The 22,139-nt window shown below is 35.9% G+C and overlaps 1 protein-coding gene across 3 annotated transcripts in view; it reads left to right on the forward strand.

Moving 5' to 3' along the window:
* The window catches only part of LOC149567443 (FKBP-like peptidyl-prolyl cis-trans isomerase family protein), a 272,211-nt gene that overhangs the window by 164,129 nt on the left and 85,943 nt on the right, over positions 1-22,139 (forward strand). For all 3 annotated transcript variants that reach the window (XM_089820635.1, XM_089820634.1, XM_089820633.1), the window contains one exon: positions 2,361-2,409. In XM_089820635.1, the coding sequence (XP_089676761.1) occupies positions 2,361-2,409 (49 nt within the window). The remainder of the gene's footprint in view (positions 1-2,360; positions 2,410-22,139) is intronic.

Raw genomic sequence — 22,139 nt, forward strand, 5'->3', positions numbered from 1 at the left:
AAATAGCATCACTTCTTTATCCTTTGGAAGAGTGAAGCAATGGAATATGATGGAAATTTGTTATTGCAACTCCAATGGCTGGTATCATTGTTCTTGATTCCCTTTTCTTTGACTGGTTCTTTATCCTCAAGTATGTGCAACGGAATATCTCCATAATACCACAGTGAAAACTACAATAGTAATTGATGCTTGACAATTTCCTTTAATAAAGTCTACATGCTACAATATTTATTGATGTTCTATATAAATTTTCTATAGATGGGAATATTACATTGTCTAGGGGATGTGACAAACTTATATTATCAAATATTTCTTTCTCAGTGCTGTTCTTGCAAATTAGTCTGAAATATTATATTGAAGTCCAAGCAGCAATTTAAACATTGAATGTAATAATCCTTGCTTGCTCTGGTCAAATTTATCAAACTGCGACTAGGAGCATTTTGTCAAACAGTTGACATGTAACCCAGGTATTTAAGTTCGGTTATAACTGAAATATACCAACCCAGTACAGGAGTACACAGAATCATTCTGTAATATGTATCTTGTTACTTGAAATGGTAAGTCACAGATTTGTCTTAATATTTAACATCCAGTATGGTGGACATTAATGGATATAACCAAAATACAATGCAATAGTGACAGTATTAAACTGGTCAGAGATCACAATCTGCAATCAACACTTAAGATATCACAGTAAACTCACAAGACAATTCTGAACACATTTATTAGTTCCTTCCTGCATTAAATATGGTTGTGTGAATAACACCAACAACATTCCACTACTCACAACACCTATGAAATGTACAGTAAGAGCAATCTGTAGTATGAGCAAAGTAAATCAATAATATAAGAACTTGGATTTTGTGTGTGAATGATCTGGCTGTCTGCAGATTTTCCTTAATGATGCTATCGTCCCGTCTACCCTATTATCATTGGCAGACTTGTCCTTCCTGTAGGGATGCGTGACTAATGAATATCACTGCTAGTAGCTCTACGGCCTATGTAATCTCCAGTTCGTTACTCTGCCTGCAACTGGTGATGAATTAGCACCCGTAAGAAAGCTTGACGTGAGTGATGGAAGACTGGACAACCGACGGGTGTCACTCCTGCTAGCTGGAGTTGCACTTGCTTCCTATTCACAGGACTGTATCTGTTCCTGCTCACGGTATCTGTAGTTCCAGCAGATGCCTCTACCAAACTTCGACTTCACCTTTACTTCCTGGGGTAAGACTGTTCTAGGGATGTAAGTGTCGTTTTCCTGTAGCTGAACCTCCCTTCTCACTATACTGCAGAACACATATACAATCAGGGTTATCGGGCCATGACTGATACCTCATTCTCCACTTTCCTGCACCTCACGTGATCCCTGGTCCTGTGAGTTCTCCCCTGTCAATGTGCAGCCACTTCCCTTAGTATGCCTCACAGCTAGCGTAAGAATATTGCCTTGAAACAAATGTGTTGTCCACCGATTTTCCAGAGCCTGATGTAGTTCTCTCATGGAATACTGGGGCTACGTCCAGATTCCTAACTTCCCAAGGGGTTTCGTCCTCAAGAAGGCATAGTCACATTTAAACAACATATATTCGTGCCCTCAATCCCAATGTAGCTCCATGCTTTTATAACCTCGATATGAGGGAAGACACAAACAACTAAGCAATGTGGGATTAAAAGCCAATTTCGTCTTTTAGTCACTTAAGTTACTTTATAACTTTATAATAACATTAAAATATTTAAATAAATCGCTTAAGTCATTTGAACTTTAACATCTCTTGAAATACTTGTCTGATTGCCATGCCGTCTGAAATAGGAATCTCTCCTCATAATTCCCCATCTGACCAAATACACTTTCTAAAAATAGAAAGGGTCCATCTCTATTACTCTTGACTTACTATACATAGTATAGCAAATGGAGTCCAAACGATATCGAACGAAGGCCAAATCCATAAATCGCTGAATGTTGGAGATGAATCAATCCTCAGAAGATCCTCTAACCATCCTCATTAGCCTACGAGGATCCAGTATTAGGCTACTCCCTGAAATTCTGATGCTGGCAACAAATGTAGACATTACATTGAAATAAATAGCACCTCTTGAAACTTAAATGTTTATTTTGGCTAGATAAAAGTATTTCACTCAAATTGAATTGAAGTAGAATATTTTTCTTAAAAACTAATCATGCTTCCTGCATTACACTATGAACCTTTTAATCTTCTAGACAGTAATTTATGTATTCTTTAGAAGTGGTTGCAGAATGTTAGAGAAAGCTCTTTGCTAATATAGAAAAGCTCAATGTTACCCACATCATGGTAAGTGTTTATATTGTACCATTCGTTTTAATTTTATTTTCTGTTGATCTTCAGTTCTTTGGAGAAGGGTCAACCCTACATCTTTCGAGTAGGTTCTGGGCAGGTGAGGACATTTATATTTCTTTAATTTCTATATTATAGCTTTTATATTCACGAAAAGTCTTGTGCTATTATTGTTCCCTTATTAAGTTGATGCCACAAAATCATAATGTACTTTTTGACCTCAATTTTTTCAATATACTGCCATCAAGGGCGATCTTTTTTACTGAATGAATGCAGAATTTCATTTTAATACATTTTGATAACTTCATATTAATTAAAATGAGGCCATTAAATCATGTTTCCACTGTTTCAGTGCTATAGCTATTTTGGAGAATATTTATTAGTGTTTTATGTCGGTTTTGTGGATATTCCTTGAGTTGCCCCTTTATAATTCCTGTTTGATCACCTTCTTGATTTTCATTATTTGTCTCATATTTGATTGTCATATGCACATATATGCTTTAAATGTGTAAATTGGCAATGTATGAAATTTTGATCCTAAGTTTAACATATCTCTCGAGTTTATTTCTTTGTATTTTGTGAGAGTTAAATAGGCATACATTAGATTGTGTGTGTAATCTTATCCATTGTTGAAGGAGAAAGTTATAAGACACAGGCAATATATAAGCAATTGCCATATCGCGAACATTAATACTTTGTCTAATACAACATTATTTTGATTTGTCTAAACAATATAGTTGCAACTTATTTTGATTCTAAAATTTTGTATTGATCAATTCTGATATACCAAGCTGATGGAACCAATTTAAGTTCAAACATGGATTTGAATAGGCAGCATTAGATTTTGTAATTTCCTTGGCAGGACCATTAGCACAAATTCATGATTGTTTTTATTTAATTAATCAACACAAACCAAAGAACCTTCTGATCACCAAGATCTTGATATGGGCAAGATGAGAGCATATGTAAACTAAGTTGCAGTCAAGCAAGTATTCACAAACTATCTGGCAGCAAGTTGTCCAAATTACAAATAGTATCAAACTAGTAGAGCATATAACAAATTGAACAATGCCAAATAGTAAATAATAATAGGTAAATTCCAATCTATTTCAAAAATTGATATGATAACGTTGATAAAAAATCATCTTATACCTTAGGGCCCGTTTGGCCACGGGCATAGGAATGGAGAATAGGCATGTAATATTGGGAATAGGAATGGCTATTCCAATAACAGCTATTTTTTGGAATGGGTATAAGCTCATTTTAGAGGCAAAATGGGAATATAAAAATTGTATTCCAAATTTTTCTATTCCTATTCCATCAACCAAACAGAAAATAAAAATCGTATTCCAAATTTTCTATTCCTATTCCATCAACCAAACGGGCCCTTATAGATCATTAATGCATAACATTAATGTTGAATTGAGAGTTCACATGAGAGTTGACAAATTAAGAAAATTTAATTGGTTTCACTATTCATGTCAATGTGAATATGATATATATTATATAAATGAAGAGAAATGCAAAACTTGACCAAAGGTTGCAAGTTCCAACAATAAAATGACAAAATCTTAGAAAATATGCTTCTGACCTTGAGCTTGCAAAGAAGTCGTGCATTCAATGAGCCAATCTCCCTTGTCTTAGTATTGTGATGATTGACAAAAGTGAAATTTCAGGACTTTGCATTGAGATTGGAAAGGAGGATGTGTCCATAAGAACACTGTGTTACATTCTTTTCACTAGCTTATTTTCTTTCCAAATATGTTCTTCCAACTCATTTTCCCAGACATTGACATGTCCTAGATTGGTATCCTTGATCTAAGAATATTTAGAGACTAATTGGAAAGGAAATTCCACCACTTGGAAATGGTGCTGCATTATGATGAGAAAAAGAATTCTCTTCACTAATTCTATGTAACATCTTGTTTTTCCCAGCCTTAACTAACAACTATCATATCATTGAACATGGTTACTTTTTCATAGTCATGAGCATGAGAAGGCAGTTATAACAACTATTTTACATATTCATATGAAAGAGATTAACGGTTATAATAGATTAATTGAATTATCTTAACTAACAATCGAAAGAACATTCAACCAACAAATGCAATATATATAATTGCCATCATAACTAACCATTACTTAATGGAAAGAGAAAGATCATTTTCTACTAAGTTTAACTGATCAATAGTGAAGAAAATATTTGCAACCATCACCTAATAATTTCATCATTAACTGAACCTGAATAATATATAAAAGAATGATACCGATAATTGTGAAGGCTTAAGAAAATAGATCTTGACCCTGTCTTGTGCAAGCCCTGACATCTGGTGGAGAGGAGAAGCATTGTTAGGGACTTAACCTCCCAACCGTAGACTTTTAAGTATCCCCACACAATCTCAACTGAGAAAGGCCCTCCCTACACGAGATTAGGCATAGGACAACCCTATCCTGCCATTGAGCATCTTGGTGTTAGTGTGTCGGCTATGCACTATGGAGTCCTTTCCATTAGCCCATCTATCCAATTGCTAGAAATCCTGACCTCTAGTGATCACAGCAGCAAGCGTGCCACTAAACCTACTATGGCCCAAAAACAAGACTTATACCTATTGACCACATGTGCTGACTTTATCTAAATTACTTGCTTATGTTAAATACTGATTTGTTGAGTGCTGATTATTTTTTTGTCTTGCAGGTTAGTTCACATAATCTTTGATTATCAGACAACAGCCTTTATCTCGACCTTGTTGGTCATCCTTGATGAATCTTAGTGTGGCTGTCCCTTCATTCTTGATTAAGTCTGTTTATTATAGGCATGATTTCTCAGCCCAACCCGGGTGTATAACAAATTTGTAATAGAAGGTTCTTTGGCATTTCATTATCATGATTAATAATATCTATGTTGGTGCCCTTCCCTATCTCAAAAACATATGAGTAATGCCACTGTATAGGGATTGCAGAATAATGCAATCTTCCAAACTATTTAAGTTCTGATATGAAACATGTAAAAATACAACAAATAGTTCAAACTATTTTCATAAGAGCAATTCATGATAATTGCTGAACGAAATGAACGATTTATCAACATAGATTCTAGTCTATCGAACTCTACTCATGACATTAGTATTTACTCATGCTACGTGCCTAACTTAGAACCCATACTCATAAAAAGAAATGGAAAAATGATGGGCAGAAAGAAAGCACGACTTGGCTTGTAAATAGAGGTTTGTTCACCCTCAATGCTGGTATGCCTGACACAACTCCTTGGCTCACAATTGATTGAACTCGTAGGTGAATACAACGAGACTATATGTGCAGATCGCAAATGAGAAACAATTGGCTAATACGAATGTTAGCTCAGAAATAAATCAACAACTCATGAAATGTAATTGTAGATAATAACAATAGCTAGTACAAATACTTTCTCAATATAATTCAATGGGTCGTAGAATGTAATCGCAGGTATGAATGATGGCTAGTATAAATGAAATCTTAGATATGTAGCATTATGAATGTAGAGCGTGATGGTAAAAACAATCTCCCAGATTGGGAATGAATGTGTTCTACTAAATAAGAATGCAATCGCATAAATAAAGAATGGCCTTTCCTTCAAATGCATGTCCGGTTCCAAGATATGCACTCCCAGTTGGAGTTACAGTCAAGATGAGGAAGGTGGCGGAAATGGAAGTTACCTCCAAGAGCCACTGATAATACAAATGGCTGATTTAACAATTTCAAAATAGGCCATTGGAAAAAAATAAAGGCCAGTGACTCAAAATAATAATATTAAAACATTGCCAAAGGTGAAATTATAAATTGTTCTCAATGTGTTAATATAAGGATGCCATCTTGTATCCACCTTTACTCGTATATGCATATACACATAACCGTATATATGTAATATTCTAAATATTCATACTCGTATACATCATATTTTAAGTAAGTGTATACGTTCATGTACGTTATATTTGAATTTGTGCATATATATATATATATATATATATGTATGTATGTATGTATGTATATATGTATGTACATGTAGGTACCATGGTATCATTATATTAAGACATGTCAGTCATAATAAGAAGTTTTGAGATCATCCCAAATTATAAAGGTAACAATTTGTTCTTAGCTTGATTATTTTATTATCTTATTAAGTGCGATGACCAGTTAGCTTATGGTTATCACTTGGTAAACCCTTGCTTGCCTAGTCCAATTTCCCCTTGATTAAGGTGGTTTAGGGGCCATTCCTACTAGCTCAATGATAGGTGGTATCCTCATGCCCTTTCCTTTTTTGGCAATACTTCCCTCCCTTCGTTGCGTTCATGCAAAAGAAGTTGATCATGGTAATAACATATTTCCCAAATCATTTTTAATGAAATCAAATACTCATGTCAACTAAAGATTTCCAAGTCATATGACATCATAACAATTAACCAATATTTCTTATTCCCATGAAATCATAACGAATAATCAATACTTCAATTTCACATGAAACCATAACAAATAACCGATTTTCACCAATCAACTCAAGCTCGCATGAAGTCTCAAGGGCTATATAGAATATTTAAAATTGAGCAAACTAGGGGACGTAACATTTTACGCTTGGAAAAAAATGTTGCCTCCAAAATTTGATAGAAAACTTGTTCTTTTAGGACCAAACCAGCACCTTTTAATGACTGAAAACAAATGTCTCTCCACTGAAATTCTAACAATTTTATCACTGAAAACTACTGTCTTATTCTAGCAAAAATTCAGTTGATTTTCATGTGTTCAAAGCATTAAAAGAGATCCCAAAATGTGCATGTGAGAGTTTAGAGATCTATTTACCTATGTAGAAAATGTGTATTTTTATGTGTTGCAAATCTTGTGGATACCAAAACAACCAAAAACTAATTATTTTAGTGATGGAAAATGGCCAACATGGAAGTCAAATGCGACCTTGAGGTACAAATTGAGCTTGAAATCCTAGGTTGCTTTCCCTGACTTGTATTGAAAATCTTGCTTTCTTGTTAACTGAAATGCTTGAAAACTAAGTTGTTGGTTCGGTTTTGGGTATGTGAACCCCATACGTGGGTGCATGAATTTTTTTTAGGGGTTTGGGTATGTGTGTATATATCATAGCTCTGAGACTTTGAGTTTTGGCGAGTCCTGAGTTTGTTGTCCTCAATTTTGACATCACAAAATTGAGGCAAACCTACACAATCCTCTCATGAATTTGTAAGTTTAGCCTCTTTATCTTTAACGTATTAATAATGCATCATTGAGGCAATCTGTTATCCTTGAATTGTACTCTATGTAGCTTTGTTAGTGCATTTCTTTTGGAAGTTACCATCAAGTTTAATCCCCAAAGTTTGCAAAAAAGAGTTTTTCTTCTCTGATTGCAAACACTTGATTTTTGGTTAACTTTCATGCTTTTTGTTTGTTTTTCTTCTACATTACCATATATACTAGTCTAACCCTCAAATCAGTAGTCGGTTCTCCTCATATTCAAATCCGGCTCAAATTCGTTATTTACCTGTCGTATTCGTTCAATAATCGTTGGGCAAGACCCTGGACAAATGTCTATTGAATTTGTGTGAGTTTTAAAATTGTCAAGCGAACGGGAGTCGACTTTGTCTTCATTTGGGCAAATTTGTCTTGTTTGACCAACTTTGCTGACTTTTTTACTCTCAAAACTAACGTGGCTTTGTCTTTGTGGTGATGTGGAGTTTCGAAACCTAAAAACATTGTTGTATTTGCTTCACTCGACGATTTATAATACCGATGGTTTCTAGGAAAAATGACGACATCTGGAGTTTGTAATATCGACGGCTTTTGGGAAGAACGAGGGCATCTAGAGTTTTTAATAACTGACGGCATTTGGAGTTTGTAATACCCGATGGGTTCTGGCAAAAATGACGACATTATTACGAGTTGCAGGTTCTAGTTTTTAATTATCACAAAGGTTACAGCTTTGCAGTTTACACCATTCCATTTACACCAACATTCACAGTCACATTCATAGTCAACAAACCATTCACGATAGAGGCTTTGTACACAGGTGTCTATACTTTCAAAGTTTATTAATATATTATTTGTCATTCAGGCATCTAACTCTAATGAATTTTTGTTTATTATTTACATTTAAGAACTAAGATTTAAGAACCAGATATGATATCATATTGTTTTATTAAATTATTTATAGTTTTTTATAGAATTTTAACTCTGATACATAGAATCCAGGAAGAAACAATAATATGAATATAAGGAATCTATTGTGATTTGTTCTATCTTAGTAATTTTATTATTGTTTTCATTTTATTTTTTTTGTTGTCTATTGTTTGTAGATTCTATCATTCTAAGAATGACTGCAAGTGGTTCTAGCACCGGAAACCCTGAAAGATCCCTGATGGATCTCTGCTGCAAATCTGCTGTAGATTTATTTTATTTTTTTGTTTTTTCCTGTTTATTAATGTTTTCTTGTAGAACTAGACGGAAATGCAGAAGAGTTTGTTTGTTTTTGTGTTTTTGATGATTATTCCACATAGAAATGAGAAGTAGCAAATGGCAAGAAAAGAGTCTGGAAATAAATAACAATATGCAGTAAAGTCAGAGTTGATATAAATCGTAGCAGGCAGATCTCTGAATTATAGAGCCAAATAAAAGATCTAGTACATTTCCTCTAACAATGACGCCACAACTGGTTGATGAAAACGGGCTGATAAGATACAAGAATCTGTTGCTAAGTAACCGATTTTTCTATGTATCCAAGTGCTGTAAATGACAGAGTACGGCTGCAAGTACGGCTGCAAGAAATGGCAATGTACGGCTGCTAGAATTCACCTCCCATACGTCAAAGAACATGCCCAACAAAACAAACTGTAGGCCCAAGCTGAAGTGGCATCTACCTTCCTCCTGAATACTGTTGAAACTACTGACAAACCAATACCCAATGCTGCTGAGGGTTACGTCCCAGCTAGCAATTACCCTGGGGTTTGCGTCCCAGAATGCAAATCGCTCAAGCAGAGCAAATCTGAAAAGAAGTGTTTGAAAAATATGTATAATCATGAGAAATGGCGCCCATCTCCTTATAACCCCTTGCAAAGCAATTCGAACCCTAAAGTGACCCCCAATTGGCGTTGGCTATAAAAAAATGAATTAAATCTTATTTTAAAGTGATCATGTCACTAGAAAATGACCTTTTCCACCATAGTAATAAATCCGTTCACCGAATTGCCCTGAGACCAAAGAGGAAGATTTAGAGAATTTCAAGACCTTTCCAACGAGCTATCATAACATGGGATATGCATCCAGATGAGGCCAAAATTCCCTTATTACTCCAAAATGGCTATTAACTTAGCCTTATTTAAATATTAAACGCTAACTTAGGAAATATTAAAAATATAACCCAAATAGCCACAAATTGCCCAACTGACATCACAAACCATAAAATCATCCTGTCACCTGTCTGTGACTGAAGTCGAAAATCAAGGATCCACTGGCAGTCTCATCCCTAAAATCTAGGGATGCTCCTAAAATTTAGGAAACAAGCCCTATCCCTCTGAAACTGAACCCAAAGGGTCATCTCATGGAAACCCAGCCCTGGGCATGATCACACCTCCTAAAAAGTAGGAATGAACCCTATAGATGTAGGAATTGCCTCCTAAAAACAAGGGATGTCACCCAACTGATCAATACCCACCAGAAAACCAAGTCCCCAACACTGAATAACCATACTGGGTCTCTATCCAACCCTGTCAGCCTACAAGACCCCATAATAAGCTGACTCACATGTCTCTGTTAGACTGAGCTAGAGTGGGGACATGACAAACCCCCACTTCAAAATCAAGAGATGCTCCCCATTATGGAAATACGTGGAAATACTTCAAGCAATGCTGGGTGGAGGAGGTTATGTATGGATTTGCAGCCATTGCAAAGAGGAGTCAAGTAGTTCCTGTAGTAGAGTGAAAGCACATTTGTGCTTTATTCCTTAGAAAGGCATTAAATTTTGTACAGGGAAGCCGAGAGTAAACAGAGTGCTACCTAAAACTCTTCTTCCAACCCATATTGTGAATAAATACATTCAAAAACAAATGCAAGCAAATGAAGTTGCTGGGAGGGAAAGTGCTTCTCATTCGTTGCAAAGTGGCAGGCATTTAAAGAAAGAGACAATGTCATCTATGTCTTCAACTTCCGTTGCCAATGAACCCCCGATTGAGGGTCATCCATTCTTATGTTCTTTTGAACAACAGATTGTAAGTAAGAAAGCAATGGGACCATTGGAAGCATCATTTTAAAATGAAGTTAGAGACATTGCCGGTCAAGCCGTAGCGAGATGTGTCTATGCAAATGGATTATCATTTAATGTAGTTTGCTTACCATATTGGCAATACATGATGAGAGCTGTGAATGAGGCTCCAAAGGGGTTCAAGGGCCTTGGTTATGAGAAGATACACACCACTTTATTGGAAGATAAGGTGGCTCATATAGAGGCTTCCATGCTGCACATCAAGGATCCATAGACCGAAACAGGTGTCACAATAGTATTAGATGGACAGAAAGATGCGGGGAACCTTCCTTTGGTGAATGTTATTGCAGTGTCTTCCAGAGGTGCAATGTTCTTGAGAGCTATGGATTGTGAAAGACAGGTAAAAGACGGTCCTTTCATTGCAAACATTCTCATCCAAGCCATTGAGCAAGTTGACCATTAGAATGTTGTTCAAGTAGTAATGGGCAATGCCAAGAATTGTAGCGCTGTTGGGTTATTGGTTGAGGAGCGATACAAACACATTTTTTGGACACCTTGTGCAGTGCAATCACTCAATCTAATGCTGCAAAAAATCAGCACTAAGGTTGAGAGGATAAAAAAGTTGTATGAAGAGGCACAAGATTTCCAAATGTTTGTCACAAACCACCATATGACAAAAGCTATCTTTAGACAATTCTTGAAATTGGAGCTCTTGAAGGTAAGTTCAATTGTTTAAAATTTAAAACATGTTTAGAAATCTAGTCATATTAGTTTAGTCAACTTTTTATGTTTTTAAATTTAAATAGATTACTGGATTTTTAATTTTTAATCTACTATTGTTTTGATCTTAAAATAGGTTGTTGATACCCACTTTGCCTCCAACACTATTGTTTTGAGACGCCTTGTCAAAGTTAAAGATGCGTTGTCTAGAATGGTAACCAGTGCTAATTGGAGCATATGAAGGTAATCTAATAGTAGAAGGGCAATTGTCATTAAGGCAAGGATACTACAAGACTCTTGGTGGGATCGTGCTAAGTACCTTTTGAAATTTACTGAGCCTATATTGAGCATGATCCGACACACTAACATGGATAGGCCTTTCTTGGGTGAGGTATATGATGGCATTGACTACATGATTGAGGATATTAAAACCATCATAAATAAGAAAGAGCATGATCCTGGTGAAAAGTTCTTCTAGGAGCTACAAGTAATCATGGTAGAGAGATGGAACAAAATGACGATCCCTTTGCATCTACTATCATAAATTGTACATCGTAAAATTATTGTCTTTGCATTGAGCCCCAAGTTCTATACCCAATTTGTCCTCAAGGAGAGTACCACTAGAGTTGCCCCACATAGAGATCATGAAGTTGCTCAAGGGTACAAGGCAGCCCTTTGAAGACTCTTTCCCGAGCACCTGCAACCTGCAATGAGGTTTGAATTTATGAGTTTCACTAGCATTGATGATTAAGGTCTTGATGCTCTTGAAGACAAGCACAATGGTAATGCTCATAAATGGTGGTACTTCCATGGAAAAATGTACCAACACTTGTAGCCCATTGCCATCAAAATTTTATCACATGTAAGTTCTTTAATCTTACGAATCTAATTTGTAATTTCTCATTCATAAATATTCAAAATTCTTCACTCTATAATTTCAAATTGGTAAATCTTGATAGGTTGCTAGTTCAACATCATCTGAGAGGAATTGGAGCACATACTACTTCATCCACTCAATAAAATGCAACCGACTAGACTCCAAGAAGAGATAACTTTGTCTTTGTGCATTCAAACTTGAGGCTCACAACTCATAATGAGAATACCTACAAAAACAAGGAGGCAAAACAATGGGATGTTGAACTAGAGTCTACAGAGTTGGAAGCCCACTTTGATGCGCTTGCAATTGATGATAGTGAACATGATGATAAGATATATAGTGATGTTGAAGCTGATCCTAAGGCTACAACTAAGACTACTGATGCTTGTGGCACTAATTGTGCTTCTAATCTGCAAGTTCCTTATGATGATGAATTCTTTAATGACTTTTTATCACATGACTGCTAGTGATTATTGATTAATAATGTTGACATTACTGTTTTTGAACTGAAAGATTGATATAGTGGTGTATTTTGACATTTTATCATACTATTTGAACTAAATCGTAAATATATATGGTGGTGTATATTGCTAAATTGCTTTAATATTAGCATAGTGGTGTATAAACTCATTTGCTGCAGCATATGTTTACATATCTATAATTGTTTTAAAAAAAAACTTGTATGAACGAACCCAAAATGAACCTGACCCCAGCCCCAAAAAAGTTTGAGCGAATGTCGAACCCACATACGAACTAGAATTCAAATTGGCAACTTAGTTTTTCTTCTCATTGTAAATAGTTTTGAGTCTTACATTTGCCAAGAGTTAGTAGCCCTTGCAAACCTGCTTGTTTCGAGCTAACCTAGGCCTCAAACAGACTTGCCTAGTTCAAGTTATGAAGGCAAAGGTGGGGTTCATGTGAAAAGCAAATTGTGATTAAAAACCTCTAAAAGTGGGTTTTTAATTGGCAAAACCATAAAATAAAATAATATTTAATATTCAAAGTGGATTTTGGCATCCATTTCAAAATTTTAACTCATTCTGAGTTGATTTGACCATATTTTTTAATGTTTTATGAAAATTAGCCTTTTAAAGTCTATTTTCATGTTACTTTATTGAAAACTATAGTCATTTTATAAAATTTAGTTACACAAGACATTAAAAATGCATAAAGGTGGGGTTTTTATCACTCAAAGCATATGTAAACATGCAAAACACTGATTAAAACCTCACTACCAATAAATTTAAGTTCTAAATGCATATAAGTGGGCTTCTTCAATACAATAACATGTTAGTTAATCATTTAAATCATTTAAGGTGGGGAATTTGAACCCAAAAGCATGTGTTATTGTATTTTAGAAGTTTATTAATGTGTTTAATAACTTGAGTTAGTTATAAAAAGCACATATGTGGGGAATTTCAACCAAAAAAACACATGTAATTGCCAAAACATGTGTTTTTCTTCCTCAAAAACACAACATTACTTCTTTATGAGGAATTTTTTGACATGTTTATGCATATATTGGGCTTTTTGAACTCCAAAACACTTTCTTTTTCAATTCTAAAAGCACACCATTACTCATGGTAATGTTAAAATGCACATGGGTGGAGACTTTTGTGTCAAAAGCACATGCTTTTGCCTTTCAAAAGAACATCTTTACTTTTGTAATATGTGGTTTAATGTTAAAATAACTTAAGGTGGGGGATTTCAACCCAAAAGCACATGCTTTCGTCACCAAAAAGTGTGGCTTTAATGATTTTATAACTACAAGGCTTGTGAGTGGCAATTTTTGGCTCAAAAGCACATGCTTTTGGCTTTGAAAAGTGTCTTTAATGAGAAATACATGGTTTTGAGGAAAGCGGCAATTTTTGGTCCAAAAGCACATGCTTTTGCAACCAAATAGTGTCTTTACTTCATTAAATGAGGCATTTTGATCAAATACCCAAAAGTGGCGACTTTTGGCCAAAAAATACATGTTTTGGCTCTCAAAACTCTCTTTTCTTGGGCTTTTTTTCTTTTAAAATTGGTTTTACAGCATTCAAATGCTCATTTCTTGAGCATTACTTGGTAGTTTTTGATGATCTATAGGTCTTTTTGCCTAAAATCACCTCAGGATTACATTGGGCTATTCAAAAAGGGAGTTTACTAAGTGTTTTCTTCATTTCTCGACTCATCTAGGACATGTTTATTGCTAAAAAGTGCCTTAGTTTTGAGCAATTTGTACCAACAAAACAACAAGTATTCAGATCAATGCAAGTTCTAAAGCATTTTCTATCCATGTTAGCTTGCATTCAAGCCTTTTAAATCACTTGATATGCTTTGGACACCATTTTTCAAATTCTTTACATGTACATTGCTTGGCCAAAATGGTTGCTAAAAATGATGCAATTTGTTTTGCTCTAACTTCCTATACTTGGCAGGCTACGAATTTTGACTCATTTTTTGCAAAGATTGAGGCAAGATTTGAAGTCCATTTAACACGTCATCTTGTAATCTTTTCAAATCCAAGAAATCTCTTTGATTGGATTTTTAGATTTTTCACAAGTGTTTAAAAAGACTTATTTTCTTGCATTTTGAGGAAAAGGTATGATTCCTTGTCGTTTTAAATAAGGTTTTTGTTGTCTTGTTTATGCAAGTCTCTTCATTTCAATTTCCAGATTTGTATGTATATATGATGTGCTCCTATTTTCCGTCTACATTCTTCAAGTTGCATGTGCAAGCACTTCATCTTGCTTGTACATGGAGTTGGGGTTGAAAACCCCATTCTTAAAAATAACTTTTATAAAAAAAGAACATTCACCACATGCTTTGCTTGCAAAAAAGCCCCATTTACATGTTCGCATATGGTCCTTTCGTATTTTGCATATTGTTGTCATGTTTTTCAAAAACCCATAATTGTGAATCCTTTGATGTGCATACATGTTTGTTTATGATGAAAATACGAAGTGTCATCATAAAAAAACATCCTTCCATTCATTTTTGATGCATTTCTGACGCTTAAAGCTTGTTGCCCTAATTCTCCATGTTACTATTCTCAACTGGAAGTTGCTCTTGTTCCCGTCTGGAAGTTGTCTGGCTCTTGTCAGGAAGTTGCTTCTAACAACCCGTCAAGAAGTTACCTAGTTCCTGTCAGCAAGTTGCTTCTAGTTATGATCAGGAAGTTTCCTGGTTTCTGTTAGGATGTACAAACCTAGGGAGAATTGTATGGTCGATAGAGATGTAAATGGTACTAGTAGCAAAGTGTGTGATGTATTTTCGGCAATGCCAACCAGTAGTGTACTTAAGATGATATATATAGAATATTTGTCAAGAGAGATAGAGAGCAATCATAAGTATGTGCATTTATTGCCGAAGAGTAATTATATTTGCAAACAAAGATGGTGCTCAGATTTTTCAGATCCGAAAAAAGTAATACAACGAATGGAATAGGGTAAGAGTTGAATCCTATTGAAACCACAAAAGTCAAGTAGGGAAGATCTTCCACTTTCAAAATGGTAAGATAAGAACGCCAATAGGAATTCGCAATACAAATTAACAAAACCAAATCACATACTAACAACTTCCTACATGCCGGACATAAATATCCCTTTAGAGAAAACTCCCAAGGGTTTACAAAAGAATGCTGACATGGAAAACACTTGGAGATAATAAAAATTGCGCCCATTTATTAAGCAAGTAAAGGTCCACCTATAATATTATTTAAATTTTGGGACCATTAATCAATTAAAATATTTTATTAGAATTGGGGACATTACAAATTCTCATTGCCCAAAGATTGCTTGTCCTCAAGCAATCCGCAAATTTCAAGATCCCAAAACATGTGCAGACATTGATAAATGTATCGACAGAAAACTCCATGTTGCTTTAGGATCACATGTTCATAATTGAATTTAGTCATGACGAGTACACTACCTCCAAGCTTCTGCTATGCCACTTGATATAACTAGATATAAATATTGCCATGTCTACAAGCACCAGGATCCCATGGGAGCCAATCATAAAACACATCGGTGCCCAAATCCAAAACCTTCATGAGATCATGCAAACCAAACTTTTCTGAAATCTCGTAAATCAAATAAATCTTGTGTCTTCCAAAAGGATGGTCTTGTATCAGTGTGAATACAATGCCTTCGCTGAATTAATCGCACTCCAACATTGTCACTATACCAATCAACACTCCCATCATTACCATCGTGTCAATCAGTATTGCCACTATAGAAATCATCACCATGATCATACCAATTGGCACTGCCACAATACCTGCATGGTGCAAGAGCACCTAGGTCAGGTCTCTAAGAAGCAAATAAGGGTCTAGGATTCTAGTTAGGACATAAGACCTAGTAGTTAGTTATTAAGGAGTCATGAGTCATGCATGTGAAACAAGAAATATTAATGTATGCATGGGATAAGCAAATTAAGTGCAATATTGCATTTGTTGTCATTTAGGAGAAAAGTACAAAATGTGTTTTAGAGGGCTCAATAGCTAAAGAAGGGTAGTTAGGCATGGAAATAGTCTAGATATGACCTAAATACCTTCCATAGTTGTTTTGGAGTCATAAGGTTTATGCCTACCAAGTCCAAGTTGCAAAAATGCAAAAATTGTCAATTTTGCAAAAATTGCATATTGACAATTTTGCAAAAAATGCAACTTTTCTTGTAAAAGTTGCAAAATTGGTTAGAAGTTATTAAGAGGTTACCAACGAGGAAGGGTTGGTTGAGTCAGTTGTGGAATGGGTATATAAAGCCCTCTAAAGCATTTTTGTACAGTTGGAGTTTTTGGGAATGTATAGATGCATAGAGCAGTAGAAGAAATATATCACAGTTGAATGAGAAATAGAGATTTTTTTATTGCAATAGGATTGAACTTATGTTTTTGCTGTTGGATCTAGTTTCTATTGTTATTACATTCTTTTTTCTTTGGTTAGGAGAACTAAGTAATCTATTTGAGTGCGCAATAAATGTTTTTGTAAACAGACTACTTACTGGCTTGTATTGAGCAGTCTGGGAAAAAAGATGTCTACCGGCATTCCCCATGGTTGAAACCCCATGGAACCTTGAGGAATGCTAGTAGACATCTTGTATTTTATGTGGGAAAAAGCATGGAGTCAGCAATGATGGGCCAAGCCAATTTCTTGGAAGCCCTACGTGAGACCTTGAGGAACTCTGCTAGAAATTGAGCCAAGGAAAGTGATATACTTGCAAGGGAAGAGCTATTTGGGTTGAATGGGTGTTATGACATGGTAAAGCATTGGATGGAGTCACTACATGTGGAAGGGAAAGTCTCCAAGATCCCTAGGAAAAGAGCAAGAGTGTTCTTACTGTTGACTGGTCTAAAAGGCCACTAAACCCTAGCAAACCCTTGAAAACATGGTTAGGGCATCAGGTAGGAGTTGAGTATCTGAAACCTCAAGAATCTTGAGGGTCTTGAAAAAGGGTATCAGCATCTAGAGTTTGTTTGGAGATTCTTTAAGGAAAATTTTGCACAAATCCCAATTTTGTCCATTAGGAGGGCTAATTGAGGGCTACTTGGCCTAATAGAGGATTTGAGTGAATTTGAGGGGATCGTATAAAAACCAAATTTTTTGACTATGAAAAATGGTTGTAAAGAAGTCTATTGAACCCTAGGAAGAGCCTCCAACCCTTGTAAGAATAAGTTACTCAGTAGAGAGGCCTAAAATGAAGTTCCAAGTTCAAGAGCAAGCCTGAATAGGTAGGATAGGATAAGGGAAAAGCTATTCCTAGTGGATTAGGGATTACTTGTGTAGAAGGGGATAACCAGGAGTGCTTTTATTCACTATCTACATTACCCCTACCTACTCCTATCATCGCACTAGTCAATATTGACACCATGCTAGATGACATTTTACTATGCTGATTAGCGCTATCGTGATGTTAGTCGACACTTCCATTGTACCCATACTGGTTGATACCATGCTAGTCAATTTTTTCACCTTACCAGTCCACACTATCATGACGTCAAGAGACATTACCATCGAACATGCTCTAGTCAATACTGCTACCATGCTAGATGATACTTCCATTGTACCAGTTAATGCTACCATAATGTCAATCAGCATTGCCACCATACATGTACTAGTCAGCATTGCCACCGTGCCAGTTGACACTTCCACCTTACTAGCTTGCACTACCACGATTCCAGGCAACACTAACACCATATGTGTACCAATCGACACTTCCACCATACTAGTCAACACTGCCATGTTAGTTGGCATTGCTACATTACCAATTTAGTCAACACTTCCATAAGACCAGGTGACATTGCCATCGTACCTGTACCAGTCATCGCTTCCACCGTACCAAATGACATTGGCACTATAATTGTACTAGCAGGCCCTATGCCAGTCGACACTTTGACTATATCAGTGAAGAGAAACTGTTTGTAGTCACCAGGATCCTAGAGAAGCCAATCATAAACTACATCGACGTCCAAATCCACAACCATCATGTATTCATCAATCTCCTCAGGAACCTCACGGCTCTTATAGATCCTATGATTTTAATGAGGAAACCCTTCGCATAGAAAAATTGCAATCGTGCACAACTTAGGCACAACTAAAGGATAAACTCCATATTCAACCAACTGTGGTTGCTCCTACAAGGAATCACTGGTAGCATCTCCATGAATTTGAACAACTATTAGTAGAGGTTGCTCATTTAAAGGATTACTGATAGGGCCCAAAATTTTTCATCGAGTTGATCGACGAGTGTTGGTTTGATGAAATTAGTGTAGGCATGTTCTTCACCTTTTTGTCATCTTGAAGTTTTAGGTGCTCTTCACTTGTATACATAGCAACAAATTCTTGCAAATCCTTACGTGACTCATCATTTCCCTTGTCACTCTGTCTCACATTAGGAACCTCCTTATCCTTGTGCAATTTCGATGTCAAATTTTCTTCACAATGCTTGAATACGTTATTGACCAATTTACATACTGCAATAGAAGGAACACATTTTGAAATCTCATAACCCAAAATCTATCAATCATCTCAATAGGCTAGCAAGATCACCAACTTTGATACCACTGCAATGTTATGTTCTAGCTCCCAACCAAAAGTTGCTTCTAGTTTTGTCAGGAAGTTGCTTCTAATTCCCGTTAGCAAGTTTCTTGGTTCTCGTCAAGAAGTTGCTTCTAGTTCCCGTCAGGAAGTTGTCTGGTTCGAGTGCCCAGTTGAAAGCCAAAACCAATGCGCACAGAAGTAATGAAGTGATCGTATGACAAAAAGGCGATAGGGAGTTTATAAGTTTTGTAGGAGCGGATAGATGTACAACGAATGAAGTGGGGTGGACAAGGAAGGCCTATGATCTATTTGGGCATATGATGTAGTTGTCCCATAAATGGTGAGGGAGGGCATTGTACAGTATATGCAGGAGGGCGAACGACGTATAGATGGTAGGATGAAGGATTGCGTGCGACATGCAGGAGAATTGCGAGATGGGTATAGATGCCAAGTTGGAGTACAGGTGACACGATGGAGGATGGAGGATGGTGTATAGATGGTAGGATTGCCTACAAATGGCAAGATGGCAGGATGACGCACGGATTGACAGGGTGGAGGATGGCAGGATGGAGAATGTCATACAGATGCAAGGATAGTAGGATGGTGGATGACAGGTCAGTTGGACGTCCGGAATTGGGCAAAAGTGTATGATCGATAGAGATGTTAACCATACTATTGGCAAAGTGTGTGATGTATTTTCGGCAATGCCAAACAATACTGTACTTAAGATGATATATATAGAACATAGACAATTTGTCAAATGAGAGAGAGAGAGAGAGAGCAACTAGAGGTACATACAATTATTGCCGAAGAGTAATTATATTCGAAAACAAAGATGGTGCTCTGATTTGTCAAATCCGAGCAAAGTAATATAGTGAACAATATAGGGCGAGGGTTGAATCCTACTGAAACCTGAAATATAGAAACGAACTCAACAAACCTACCTAGGAATGCAATTTTCCTTGAAAACCTGATTGAAATCTGCCTTAAATCCATTTGAATCTGCCTCCAATACTTTGTAATCACCTAGCAAGGGCTTGGAAGCCTCCTTTCCTCCACTCACAAACCAAATCATTGCAAACAAAAAATAGTCAGGAAAATGTCATTTTTTTGTATTGTAATGGAGGCAAGCAAATGTTGGCGAGCTTTTTTTTTAAAAAATTGCCGATTACTTTGCTTGTTTTTGTTATGGTAAATCGATGTTATTATAGTTGTATAAACAAAGGAGATGAATCTCCTTATATAGATTTACAAAGATGATGTTTCTAAAAGAAACAATTGTGAACTAAAGACGCAAATAAAAAGTACCTAAGAAACTAAAGACTAACTCAGATAACTATTAAAGAAAACATTATAATATTTTAATACCCTCCCTTAATGGTTATCATCTAACTATTGTCTTTTGGTCTTAAATTCTTCAAAACATTCTGGAGCTGCTGAGACACTGTGTGGGTCTGCAAAATGTTAATGACCAAGAAGTCATAAATAAAAAACGAAGCAGAGAAGGGTACCCCCTTCATTAGAATGCTCTGCAACAAGAGATATGAGCTTGCCACTGACTCTGCCACTAAGATGAGTTTGCCACCAACTCTCCTAGAATCAACAATACATCTGACCATAACTCAACACAAAACATACAACTTGATGTTGGATAACGGAGCTGCTTTTCCCTAGAGACAAAGACAAACACTAAGAACAACTAGCACAATTTTGAGGAAAAATTGACAAACCCGCAAAACTTTGCAGATGAGCATGATGCCCCAAAATAGACTACAAAAAGCTATGATTTTGAAGGAGAAAAATTGGACACGATTTTTGAGGTGAAAAATCAATCAAAACCAGACAACAAAATCCAAGAGACAGATCGATAAAAACAAAGCTTTATTTTTTAGGACAAATAGTAAAACACAACAAATAATTTTTGAGAAAAAAATGATAAACCCATAAGAAAATCTTGAAAGGAAAAAATTAATGAAACCCATCAAATAATTTTTGAGGGAAAAAATTATAAACCCACTAAGGAATCAAACGCAACTTTGCGAATTATAGAATATAATGAGCCATATTGGCTCACTTGGAATCTATGTCATTGAATTCTTTTTGTATTTTGGAAGTTTCTTTTTTTTTGTGTTTGTTTTTGCAATATGAGTTTTTATTTTCTTTTTCAGAATTTTGATGAAATAAATAGAAGGCATAGAGAGTAATTTGCAAGGTCTTAAACTTTATTCGTGCAATAGAAAAAAAAGAGTACACATTTCCATCTATCAAAAATATTAATTTTTTAGACTATTATAAAGAACCTGGAATATGTTGGAGTAAATCTTATCTCTTGTCCAAGAATGCTGTTCAAAAATGAGTCGCAACACACAAGAAATGCAATAAAATGTAAATGCCACAAATCCAAACATATAACCAAGGATGCGGATGCTGAGAATTTCCAATGTGGCATCCAATCTGCGACACTGACCTAAGGAAGATGATCACAGCCCATAAATTCACTGCTATTTGACATTATTACTAACCCAAAAACCTCTACATTTAACCTTAAGATGAAATACTGGATTTCCTTATTCAAACCCTATGCCGAAGTCTCAACTCAGCTACTGAATAATGATGCCAATATGCACAATTCATCAGCATGTAGACGCTGACTCGAAGTGCCAAGTACTCTGCAAATATTAACAATGTCTGCAGATTATACAATCTTCAAACCCTTACCTCGGATTTCCTTCACCAAAAGAAAGTTATGCAAAACAATAATGGATTCCCAACATCAGATAATTGTGTTGGGTGGATATTTTGCAACCGACAGTTTTGGGTAAAAATTCAGTCGCAAAATAGGATGACCAGCCACACCGTGTGAGACAGAGTCTCTCCTACCTTAAAGGGAAGGCTCCCCCTTCTCACCATTCCTTGGATTTTCAACTTAAGGTAAGCAAGAAATTGAGAGATTTATAAACAGGATGTTACTATTATCCTTTTTT

This window comes from Cupressus sempervirens, chromosome 3, assembly GCF_028749045.1.
Source record: "Cupressus sempervirens isolate cs-2001-9-10 chromosome 3, ASM2874904v1, whole genome shotgun sequence".
NCBI classification, from domain to species: Eukaryota; Viridiplantae; Streptophyta; class Pinopsida; order Cupressales; family Cupressaceae; genus Cupressus; species Cupressus sempervirens.